Here is a 13,323-nt window from a genome sequence, read left to right on the forward strand (position 1 = left end):
TATTATTGTGACAACTGTTTTTAGGAGTGAAGAAGTTCAAACCTTTCACCTTTATGGCATAACAATACTTAAAACATAAATCAAATCCTGCATTCTCAAGTAAAGAAAAGTGTTTGTTTTTTTCTACAAGCTTATAATGATCCCAGGCAGCAACCTTCTGTGTTGTAAACTTGCGTCCACTTGAGGCTTGCTTCAGAATGTAAGGAATCCCCATTAGGTAACATGTTAAAATGTACATTCATAGAGCAGAAATATTTATGTTTACAGCCTGGGTCAAAAACAAATGTAATTTGGTACCAATAGCTCATTGCTATCGATATACACTGTACAAGGGGCAGGACTCATTTTGATTTGAAGCCTTCCCATTATTCATACATTTGCATAATTACGGGCATGAATGAGTTCACTGACAGTTGGAAGTGTTGCAGCTGTTTGCCAGGAAGCTTAAAGGGATACTTCACTTTCATACATACTTCATTTGCATTAAGCTTTGCATCATTAGAAACCTGGTAGTATATCTCAATGGTCGTGCATCCCGCCCTCATTTTCCCCTGAGGCGGGAAAGATCTTTATTTCCGATGACGCAAAAATCGTAATTTTGCGTCATCGGAAGCTGTTGCGGTTAGCGGGGTGAAACTACAACGCTAGTTCCTCATATTTTCGACCACTGAAGCTACAGACCAATCACACAGATCAGTGGGTGGGACCGCACTCCCAGAAACGAAACTTAACTTCCGCCATCTTGCTTGGAAGCTATGCTAACAGGCTCTATGGAGAAAGATGAGGAGAACGAAAGTACGATAAAAGTATGTTTCAACTTCAAACTGATATGGATGAAGGGGATTTTGAAGGTGCTCGAATTGGATGGTCGTGGCTATCTCTACAAGCCGCAATATAGCGACGAGGTTGCTCGAGCTGGGGTGGACTGGTAGTGTTGGTGCTCTCACTGTTTGCCTGTGGACACAGACATAGAGTCTGTTTTCTGCCAGGAATTTCCAAGATGCCAATTCCTTCTGGAAGAAATCTCAGAATCAGTTGAGGAAACGGCCGTATGTGTTGTAGTAAATGTCTGTAAATAGAGGACCCTAGCTTCAGTGGGAGTGGCCTGTGCTGCTGTGCATTCTGGGAGTTGGTGTCTTTCATCCACATGAGCCAAAAAGACACTTTCTGCTTTTTCTCGGTCAAGAAGGCACCAACTTCAAAATGTATTTCACATTTCTACTACATATATGACCCAATGTCAATACAGATTCATGTTTCAACGGGTGAAGCATCCCTTTAAGGCCCGCCTCAGCCTTACCTCTCTGTCTGTTTCTAGATATTTTGAAAGTTAGGTTGAGATAGCATTTCCAATATGGGACTGCCATTGTTGGTTTCTCTTCCAAAACCAATAGGTGACATCACTGACATTACCACATTGACTCTAGGGAGGAGGGCGCGGGTGAGGACAGCTCTCTTCAATGTTTTAAATTTGGACTGTAGTACCCATTTTAAACGCTACATGTCAGAGTTACATGTAGCTCATTTAAATCAGTATTTTCCCACACATAGCCCATACCTGGGCAGGCCGCCCAAGTATATTTACGACCTGTTTTATTTTTATTTTCAATATATTCATGCAATGGCTGCGTGTACGAGAGAGCGAGAGGGAGAGTGAGGGAGAGAGAACGCACCAGAGAGTGCAGACACGTGCGAGGACCTCACAGCTCCGTGCAACATAACAAAACTCCTGTTTAACAAAATCGTCCCTCTCGACTCAGCAAGACCACGAGTGCAGAATCACATCAGCAGAGAGAGAGAGAGGGACAGACAGACAGAGAGAGAACTCCACTACCCAGGGATCGTGTTATTCTGTGGGAAACACTGTTAAGTATTTGAAATTTAAACCAAATCATTTGTATTTTGAAAACAGAATCTAAAAAATGATTTGAAATTGAATTCATTAATTTTCTAAACTGTATTCAACATTCTGAAATTGAATACATTTTTTTGAAACTATTTTTTTTTTCCTTGATAAAAATACAAGATCCCAAATGCAGTTCTCTCTACAAATTCATTTTCAAAATTATTGTGAACACTTCCAGCTGGTAAGGAAGAGCTATCGAGTGCAGATTCACAGCGCTCCTTTTTGACCAATCATCTCCTTTGTTTTGATCAAAGGATCCATTGGATTTATGCACGTTAAACAACAGTTTCTTTCTTTCCATCCTGGATGATCGGTTTACCATGAATGATTTTTGAACTGTTTAAAGTTAAAACTACGAGGTGGGATTGTTTTGTTCTGTTGGGGAGTATAAACAATGTTTTTGTTTTAGTCATGTTTGGCTAAATTAGCCTACTAGCTTTCAAGATATTAAGAGTAACTCTATATCTTCACAAGCTTTAGGCAAACATTTTAGTCTTTTTTTACTACCTGGAAAAAACAGCACCCTGTGAGATCATGATTTAGCATTAAATAAAAACTAAGCTGTCAGCTTTTTGAAGAAAACATAATTATAAAACAACACGCTGTTGGGAACTTTAATGGTGTTGTAGAAAGTTAACCTCATAGGAGCAGTCAGTCACTATAAGAGTCAGAACAATACCTGAGTTTTAAACAGTCATAGTAAAAATCAACCAATACCTGTTTTGATACCACGGCAACAACAATAAGTCTGAGCCCCAAACATTGTCTATTTTCTTGTTGTGAATTGCCAAAAATTACGAGCAAACTCCTGCACTCTTTCTTAATGAAACAAATACACTCTGAATTAAGTACCAAAACGTTGCCAGTATATTGGACATTTTTGACAACCTTAATTTGGTTTTCATTTCCATCCAGCAGCCATGCCCCAACTGTAAACTACACTACGAATCAGCTGAGGAATCTGGGAACCCACAATGTGGATGTGGAGCATCAATGAGCCATTCATTCTGCAGTCTCTCCGTTTGTAAAGGTTCGGGGAGGCTTGTGAACTCAGTGACCAGCAAGTCCTCACGCTGGGCTAAAGGCCCATACTCTAATCATGGCTTATCATCGCTGTGTGTCTCACTCCTGTGACAACATGCCAGAGAACCATAGCAGCGTCTGATGTTATGACATCATCAGTATTATTTGAATGAGCGACCGGCACTGGCATGTTGTTTATTCTATAATCGACAGAAACTAACACACCTCCAGCAGGCAATACACAGCAGGATGAGCCTGTTTTTGACAATGGCTTTCTGAGGCACGCATAGCCGGTATATTCATGAGCCAAAGTGTAGAACCTGACTGATACTTATTTGGAGGCGGAATGTCCTGATTATCCCGTAATCACTTGATTTAAGTAGACAATAAAAAGCAAAAAAAACCACATCATGTTATTGTATAAGAGCAGGACAGTGAAATTAAATGAGGCCCACAAAGGATATTGGCTATTGTAGAAAATTACAGACAGGTGGTCTTTTCTGTTTTTTGTTGTCCTTCAAGACACAATTTAAAACTAGACGCTGCTTAATGCCGAATCTTAACATGTTGATGAAACAACATACAGACTCTTTATTAGAACAGCATAGACAGTGCATTTGTCTTTTACTCTCCGTGTTTCCTCCCTTTATAAAGAAAATGCATCAGGATGTTTTCCATCCATGTGAAAGCACGTGAATGCAGCATTACCAAAACAGCAGCGAATGTGATTGTTTTTCTTAATAATAATAAAATGGACCTTTATCTGTGTGTATTTTGCAACAATATGTATATATATTACATCTATGTATATATATATACCGTGGAAATGCACAACTGGGCTGGTTTATACACACACCAATGGGTAAAAACATTTGATATTTATCTATTTTCATGCAGACCACCCCTCTGCTCAGCTGGGATGCTCTGCTCCATGACCTGAAGACAATGCTGAGTCCAAGATGTAGTCATTGCTTAAGTAATCAAAACCAGAGATTTATGCGTTTTGGAAATCTCCTACACTGATGATGCTGCAGGTCTGTCTTTGATAGAGATAATACCGGCTACTTAAACTTGTTTTTTTTTTACTTTCACCAGGCGTGTTTAACCTGATGAAGCACCAGAATATGAGCAGTCTAATATCAGGGAAAGTGCTACCAAAACTACTGACTTTCATTTTTAGGTTGATTTATTTCTGTCGCGTCACAGAACACGCCGCTTTGAGTTTATCTACATGATTTATATTTACACTTTGACGTCCCTTTGTTTAGTTAAAACCTCTGAACGCTTAGTCTCCAGCATGAGGAAGCAGACAAAAGTTATAATTCATGACTCGATTAAAAAACCCGGTCGGTGAACTTACCGGTTAAGATGTCCCGTTAAAAATGACGACGTTGAACCAATCGGTGAAACGTTACCGCTCGTTTGGCATGTATTCACCACCGGCTTATTCCCGTTAGCTATCTTATCTTGATGTCGGTGTTCCTGTTACTGTAAATGTCTCCGTCCCTGCCCTTACTCCGCAGAAAGGCTTACGTTAGCCTCCGTGCTTCTTTAAATCGCTTTCTCTCATGAATTTAAATGTCTCACATTCTGCCTGGCCACGCCACATGGGCTGACAGCTTGGCTGGGCCGTGCAGTCCAATGAGAAAAGAGGCAGGGCTCTCCGATCCAGCCACTGATGGAGTAATTCGTTGAACGGCGGCAGAGGAAGACAAAAAAAACCGTAGCTGGGGTTACTGGAGTTCAAATGATTCTCCTCCTCTCCTGTTTTATGCTAAGAAACACATGCCTGCCGAGAATCAGACACCTCGCAGGAGTCAGGACAATGCAAAAGCTTACAGATAGACCTACAATTTATACACTTGGGACTTTTGCATCTACCATTAAAATACTATGATGCCGCACTGTTTGCAGGTCGCGTGCTAATTTAAATGCGTCTTTCATCGAGTTTACAGAAAAACAAGGAGAACACTTTTTCATCACAGATCTGCCCCCAGTAATACGATGTTTACAGTTTTCTAACACTTCCGCAAGGTGCGTGCAGGGAGGTCCACTGGGCTGAGAGAGAGAGAGAGAGAGAGAGAGAGAGAGAGAGAGAGAGAGAGCTGCATCACATAAAACACAACAGACGTTATCAATGCTGTCTTTATTACTTTTCATATTTAAACCTGCGGCTCGTACCTTAGTGTAATGTTTAAAGTTGTGTAGCCATACTTTATCTTACACAAAGTGTAATTGTGTGTACACTAAGAGCTATGTGAAAGCGTTTTCATAAATACCCATGTAGGTGTACGCATAGCCTACCTGGACAATAAAGTTAGTACTTAATAACTTTATATAGGTAATTATCATATGCCTATGCAAATGAGAAAAAGAACCCCCTTAAAAAATAAATTCAAGACATTTTCAAAATTTCCAGAGAGATATAAGTAGCCTATTTAATTTCTTCTGCGTTAAATATATATTTTGTTATAGCCATATTAATTCATGCACCATGTCATAAATGATTTTTTTAGAATAGATATATAGCCTATATATAAATATAGCCTATGAGTGGTATGAAAAGTGAGGGTAAATTATACATGTTTGCATTTATCTATATAATCTGGCTCATTTATATTTATTCCTTTCACTTTAAAAACAATATATTGTGTCTCATTGTGTCAAAGCAAAGATTCTGTGTGTTTGTTATTGATTTGATTTCACTGACTCTGAGATCTGTAGGGGCTTGCACTGCTGATTCATGCATCATGTGTTAAAAAAATACTTTTTTTAAATACCAAGCATAGCACATGTGAAAAAAAAAAACATTTGATCATACTGGTATATCCGTGACAGGCATACATGTGCAAACTAAATTGTATCTATCCACTCTAATTGTACTATAAGCAAAGTTAAAGTTTAAAATATTGTTTAAACTAGGATACCCCTGTGTGCTCACTTAGTAGAGTGCATAATATTGATGTCTTCTAAAGTACTGGTTTCTGTTTCTAATAAAGGCAACAAGTACAAATAATTAGATAAAAAAAACAGCTGTAATAGGCTGCACTTCTCATAATTTAAAATATTATTAAAGTACAATATAACAGGGTGGTTCATAATTCTTTTTTATTTTATTTTTTCTAACAATAGCCTATATATTTATGTAGGCTATTAAATCCAAAACTGATAATGTACACACAATAATTGTATTCTTTGTCACTTATTTAGTATATTTATTTGATCATCTCGGGCCTCCGGCATAAACAATAGTAAACTCTGAAACATCCTTCTGTCTTCTTCTGACCAGTACCAACATGTCAACATTACATAACTTTACATTAGACTTGAACGCATAGACCGGCATCGGCACACGTGGGTACTCACACACTTCCTCTAGATGACATGTAAACTATCCAATCACAGGGCGTGGGTGTGAGGCTCCATCCAATCACAGCAAAGGAGAGGGCACCGTTAGGAGATAGGGTGATTAAAAGGCGGGGCTGAGGTGATGACGTAGTCCGGAAAGCTCGTCTGACTCCTCAGGGTTACTATGGTACATAACTTGGGTCAGCTGGACCTGTAACGTTCAAAGACACACAGTAACCCGGCCATCTCCAGAGAAACACTACAGACATGTAGGCGTAACAATCATACACAGGCTCAATAGAAAACATGAGGTCAGAAGACAAGTTTGTTTTATGGAAGTTTATTATAGTTTGTGCATGTGCAAAATTACATAAGGCTTGTTCTCTGCAGCATTATCTCTACATGAGGAGAGTTAGCATGCAAAGAAAACACATTTTTGAGATATTTTATAATAAGAGAATGGCATTTTATCAAAATAAATAAATATGCATAATGCATTTCTTGAACATATGTTTGGCTTCTGTCAATGCAGGTGTCAATAGTGGTGATTATTGGTAACTGATTAAAAAAAAGAAAAGAAAATGAATTTATTTTCTGTATTTATTGCATAGTTAAAAGTTGAGAGTTAACAGTGAATGGGCGGACATGAAGATGTAGTATCACTAAATTAATGGTAAAAACATTGAACAGATAACAGAAGGGGCTGTGTCAATAAAAGTATAGGCCTTTCTATCGGTCCGAGAAACAGGCGCTGTTTAGGTGGATGTTAGATGATGGTTGCTGATGGGTTCCGAGATTGGTGTTTGAGTAAAATGAACACTTTTGTTTTATTGTATACAACATTTCTGATTACCTGATCAGTGCAGTACACGTAGAGATGCTGTTTTAATGAAACTTTGGAGCAGCGTCTTCACTTTCTCCAGAGCTGTATCTTATTTGACTCCGAAATGTGGTTAAATAATCTCTGCACATTTCCTTTTCCGATGCCGATCAGAATGTGACAACAGACGAGTTGTTGTAGAAATCTTAAATTAGTTTCTTTCTGTTCGATAAAAGCAGACTGTCTGTTATAAACATGTAGATGAGATCAATCTGATGATATCACAACAGGTTTTTTATGAGCCTGTAGTCTCTGGCTCAAAGGCACTCCTCATGAACAGCATTCTGATGATGACATGTTATGTGTGTGTCAGTCTTTTAGATTGTAATTTCTGATCTTGCTGATGCCTCCAGGGGCTCCAGGTCTTTGTCGGGTTTTGTTAGTTTTTGATTGAGTTGTCGAGGGATTCCTCCCCTGCTTGCCTTCAGTTAGTGGGTGGTTGTGGATAGGAACGCTGACACCCTGCGTCATCATCTGGACTTCAGCTCCTCCAGACTCAGCCACCTCCGTCCTGCTCAGTTCACCTTCACGTGTGGACAAGATAAGTTTGATTTTAACAGCAGCAACATCTTACAACATATTTGCTGTTGTATCCAAAATGAGTCAAATCTGATTGGATCAATGAGGTAAAGAATACTATCTAGTTCTCTTAACCTGCACCCTTTCTAATGGCCAGCAGGGGGCGAATCAGTTGATGTATCATTTCAGTAAATATTTTTCCAGATGGTCCAATTTGCTAGTTTTAAGTCTTTATCACTACAGAATGATGTCTTTGTTTTGTTAATTATGGTCCCATTTAGCATCACGTCCCATGGTCCCATTACTAACATATAACAACAGAAGGGTATGCTGTTTTGGCAACTTTGTGATTGACATTTTGCTTCCATTGCAGCGTTCATTTTAAAGATAAGTACATTTTGTTTTGTTGCTAGCATACCAATTAATATCATGTTAACCTTGAATTAAAAATGTCCCTTCCTATACAAGCTAGTTCTACCACTGACTAGAAATCCCTTATTTCTCTCCAACTCCACCCTTTTTGATCACTACCAAAAAAAACAACAACATGCTGAACTTAAAAACTGTCAACAAACCAACAGTTGGCTTCAAGGTTGCAACATGTATTTCTTATACACAGTCTAGAATATATATATATATATATATATATCCTTTAAAAAGTTAATCAAGACCATCACTTCACCTCTTGTAACTCACAAAACTGACTGTGGTCTCTCACAGTGTGAAGTTTTCACTGCTGGAAAAGGAGGAAAAAATATGCTGCAGAAATCAAAGATGGCAGATGGAGCCACAGAGGGCGACACTATGAAGACAGTTTTTTGCCTTCATATCAACATATTCCTAAACATCAGTCAGACAACTGCAGCTGATTCAGAACGCTGCTGCTAGAGTCCTCAACAAGACCAAGAAAATGGATCACATCAGTCAGTTCTGAGGTCTTTACACTGGCTCCCAGTCTGTCAGAGAATAGATTTTAAAATACTGCTGCTGACATGAGTGACCTTCTGATAAACTATGAACCATCCACACCTCTCAGGTTGTCTTGTACAGGTCTGCTCTCTGTCCCCAGAGTCAGAACCAAACACGGAGAAGCAGCTTTCAGTTTCTATGCTCCTTATATCTGGAGCAAACTCCCAGAAAACTGCAGGTCTGCTGAAACTCTCAGCTCTTTTAAATCAAGGTTGATGACTCACCTGTTTGCCTTTCATTAAACAAATATAATAATAAAAATTATTTATTTTAATACGATTTCAAACTTGAACTCTGCACTGTAACTATTACTATCTTTTATATTTTAGCTTCTGTTTTAATGCTAATGATTTAACATAACATATTTTCATGTTGAATCTTCTCTGAAATTATTAATTGAATGTTTTAGTGCTTTTTAAATGTTCTACTTTAACATTTATTTCCCTTTGTCATTTTGATGTCTTGTGTGAAGCACTCTTTATTGCCTTGTTGCTGAAATGCTTATTGGTAAGATCAAACGGAAAGGAACATCCTAGGAAGCAGAAAAGAGCATGAAGCAGCTTCATTACGTGCACAAAGGTGCTCGAGGTGAATTTTGTTGACTCTATTGCTGTGTTCACACATCAGCTCGCCCCAACTTCACTAGGACAACATTAAAAATAAATATAAGAATAATTTATAGAGGGGGTTGGCAGGAAAAAGCCTGGGGTTAAAAATGCTTTTTTTCTCACGTTCACACATACAGCTCATCCAGAAAATGTTTGTGCATGTGTGAAAAGACCCCATTAAAGTTTATTTTGATGCAAATGAAGTTCAGAAATAAGATCTTTTTAAACATTTCTTCTTGCTCTGTTTGCATGTTGCAGCTCTACAGTATTTTTTCAATGAAATAAGGGAAACCTTTTCTGAACTCATACAGCTGATTAGTATTTGAAATGGCCAACAGTCATTTCAGTTCAAGTGTGCCATGTTGTCTGGTTTCACAAATATGACATGATGGCATGATGCTGATCACTGCGTCTCAGACTGATCTGATAGCTGCTCTGGTTGAGAAACTGCTCCCTGGAGAGCCAACAGTTACAATATCTACAAATTGGGCAACAACATTTGTTGATCAATCAGTGATCCAACTATTGCAGTGCTGTTCATACAGTGAGGAGAGGTTGTGTGTTTTCTGTGACCTGCTGTACCTTTAACATTAGACTTTGTCCACTGGTTGATGAAATTCAGATTTCTTAAATACATATGAAATCCATGTTCACACAAGCCTGCACTCGTATGACGACCTCAGGTGTTTCAGGATGCATGAAAGGAAGATTTGGACTTGAGCCGGGCCTTATGCTGCCCGGCAAACAGATATGTATCCGACTTTCAGTCAACTCAGCCACACCCCTAATTATGCAAATATATGCATAACTTTTATGCATAATACAATTAAGACAGATGAGTAATGTGAAAGCTCACAATACAGTGTTCACAAAAAAAGCTATTGATACCATTGTCTTTTTATTCCAGGCTGTAAACATGTTTCTTTCTGCTGTAAAAATGGACATTTTAATTCAGGACCTTAGGAGGATTCCTCATCTTTCACAGACAGTCTGAGTTGGACACTCGAGGACTTCCACATGGACCTCAATTTTCAAATCTGAGATTGCTGCTTTGGCATAACTCATACAAAACTTCACTGGGAGTCCCCAGTCTGTTTATCCACAATTCTTTTTCGACAATTCCTCAATTTTGCACATGTCGATAGTTGATCTTATTTAGTTTATTTAATTCTTGTTTTGTTGCTTACTTGTGATTTCCAGTTTTATTTTCACAATTATATCCTCGTTTTTCTCCTTGTATATTTTTTTTGATGGACTTTGTTTTGACATTTGTAAAAGTAAGCTTTTGTTTTTTTGTCTTTGGCCTTTTTGTTTTAAAACATATTTTTGCTTAAGATCTGCAATTAGGTCCCACTTCTTGTTTGACATGAAAACATACTTACTTGGCAAAGTTCTTTTGGGTTTATTGTCTTTCAAGGCGACACTTTAAGGTGTGGGGAATCTACTTCAATACGTCTTGCTTGAATTAGTAAAATCTTTTTTATACATTTTTTCCCTTGAGCCGGCTCAGATTCACTTTCATAAGCATTACTTAAGATCCAAGAGGCTACATCCATTTCTTATGTAATCTCTTTGCTTTAAGCTTTAAATGAACCCTCTCTGCAACTCTTGACAAGTCAGGGCTGATATTTAGGGCTTCAGGGTCCGACTAAAGTATGTGGTCTTCTCTAAGATGCAAATAAAGTTCTAGCAGGGAATTCCTGGTGCTATGGCCTAAAGGAATAAGGCAAAATAGTTTAGAAACATTTGTTCTGAGAGTTGAGCCGTAAAGATGAAGATCATGTTGAGGATGTGACAATAAGTATTTAAGGTACCAGAAATGTCTTTAAACTGTTTTTAATGAAGTTGGAGGGAAATTAAGGCTCTTAAGGTAAGTTTCAATTTTAAAACTTAAACATCAAAATATATATTTTCTAGTTAAGTGATGCACTTACTTACATACACTTTAAAAAAAGCAGCATAAGAAGCTATTGTTTCATGTCGTATAAGCTGTTTTCACACATGAACATTTCAGCCTGTTTTTAGCCAGGCTTCTTCACACATGTCCCTGACAGCGTGAAGTTCTCCCTGTTGGAAAGGAGAACATGATGTAAAAGGCGCTGCGTAAATCAAAGACGGCAGATGAAGCCACAGAGACAGACAATATGAATACCTATTTTGGCCTTTATATCACCTTATTCATAGATCGCATCAACAAACAAGCGGAAAAGAAAATGAAGCAGCTTCATTACGTGCACAAAGGTCGCACTGATCACGCACTGATGCGTGATATAAACATCATTATCGGCTTGCTCGAGGTGAATTTTGTTGACTCTATTGCTGTGTTCACACATCAGCTCGCCCCAACTTCACTAGGACCACATTAAAAAGAAATATAAGAATAATTTATAGAGGGGGTTGGCAGGAAAAAGCCTGGGGTTAAAAATGCTTTCTTTCACGTTCACACATGCAGCTCATCCAGAAAATGTTTGTGCATGTGTGAAAAGACCCCATTAAAGTTTATTTTGATGCAAATGAAGTTCAAAAATAAGATATTTTTAAACATTTCTTCTTGCTCTGTTTGCATGTTGCAGCTCTACAGTATTTCTTTTTTTTTTCAATGAAATAAGGGAAACCTTTTCTGAACTCATACAGCTGATTAGTATTTGAAATGGCCAACAGTCATTTCAGTTCAAGTGTGCCATGTTGTCTGGTTTCACAAATATGACATGATGGCATGATGCTGATCACTGCGTCTCAGACTGATCTGATAGCTGCTCTGGTTGAGAAACTGCTCCCTGGAGAGCCAACAGTTACAATATCTACAAATTGGGCAACAACGTTTGTTGATCAATCAGTGATCCAGCTATTGCAGTGCTGTTCATACAGTGAGGAGAGGTTGTAGAGGTTGTGTGTTTTCTGTGACCTGCTGTACCCAGGGCCAGCCCGTGGCATACGCAGTATAGTGCTAGGGGCGCACAAAAAGCACAAAAGTAGTGCTATAAGAATGCTTGCTTATGAGCAACAAAAATGTACTTACTTTAAAAACAGTTATCACTGCTATGGAATCTACAATTGGACTGCGCCGTCCCAACCAACACCTCACACCAAGCCACCACCATCGGACTGTGTCGTCCCCCACAACCACCGCCGTCCTCATTCATGCACGGCCTGCTCCGACCTCCACCTCAGCGGACAGGAAGTGTGGACAACAGGAATGAGAGGAATACAAAGGAGAAATCCTTCCTGCATATAATCCCATATGCTGTTTTATTAAGGGTCTCGAGATAACACTTGTTATTAATTGGCGCTCTACAAATAATGATTGATTGAAGCGAAATATCATTTGTAAGTCAGTCATAGCCTAAAGCATCCCCTCCTTTCTTATTTATTGTACTCAAACAGTGCTCATATACTTCAAAATGAACAACAGGCTCCACTGAAGACTTGTACACAAACCAAAAGAAAAAAGGTAAAACGGAGGTAAAAAATGTTTTAACTGGGGAGTAAGGTCTTTTTTCTCAAATGCTTACATACAATTAGATTACCTTTTACAACCATGGACTGTATAAAACATGGACATAGTCTCTGTGACGTCACCCATTGGTTTTTTAAGCATATTTTCGGTGGAGGTGGCCACATAAAAAAATGCTTTCTCAAACTAACTTTTGGTCAACTTAATTGGCAAACAGCTGGAGCTAAGGCAGGTCTTAAGCCTCTTTTATTATCAGATACTCTTTATTATGAATAACCCTTATCCTTCATAAAACCAAAAGGGATGACTTCTAAAAGAATTCATCCTCTGTACAATGTGTGCTGATCAAGAAAAGGGATAGCTTGACCAAATTCCTTTACTAAACCAGGCTGAAAAATGCTTTTTTTCTGCTGTCAGGCTTTTTTTAACAGGTGTGTATGTGGCCCCCGGGGGATTTTTGAACCAGCCTCAAGTTGACACTCAAGGAGCTTCTTGTACTTTACTCGGTGTCTTCATATTACAACACCAGAGGTTTCTGCTTGTTGGCAACCAGTGGAGTCACCCACTGCTTGCCATCAGGAAGAATGAAGGTTAAGGGTGCTTTTACGGTTTCACT

The 13,323-nt window shown here is 38.6% G+C and overlaps 2 protein-coding genes across 5 annotated transcripts in view; both read right to left on the minus strand.

Annotated features, from left to right (window-relative positions):
• The window catches only part of fasn (fatty acid synthase), a 40,907-nt gene extending 36,393 nt beyond the window's left edge, over positions 1-4,514 (minus strand). Inside the window, exon 1 of the mRNA XM_061027662.1 lies at positions 4,290-4,514. The gene's annotated coding sequence lies outside the window, so the exon portion shown is untranslated. The remainder of the gene's footprint in view (positions 1-4,289) is intronic.
• Positions 4,515-6,597: 2,083 nt separating this feature from the next.
• ccdc57 (coiled-coil domain containing 57) overlaps positions 6,598-13,323 on the minus strand; it is a 38,134-nt gene continuing 31,408 nt past the window's right edge. For all 4 annotated transcript variants that reach the window (XM_061028362.1, XM_061028361.1, XM_061028360.1 and 1 more), the window contains one exon: positions 6,598-7,681. In XM_061028362.1, the coding sequence (XP_060884345.1) occupies positions 7,467-7,681 (215 nt within the window). In that variant the 3' untranslated portion in view covers positions 6,598-7,466. The remainder of the gene's footprint in view (positions 7,682-13,323) is intronic.

This window comes from Labrus mixtus, chromosome 21, assembly GCF_963584025.1.
Source record: "Labrus mixtus chromosome 21, fLabMix1.1, whole genome shotgun sequence".
In the NCBI taxonomy this organism is placed as follows: Eukaryota; Metazoa; Chordata; class Actinopteri; order Labriformes; family Labridae; genus Labrus; species Labrus mixtus.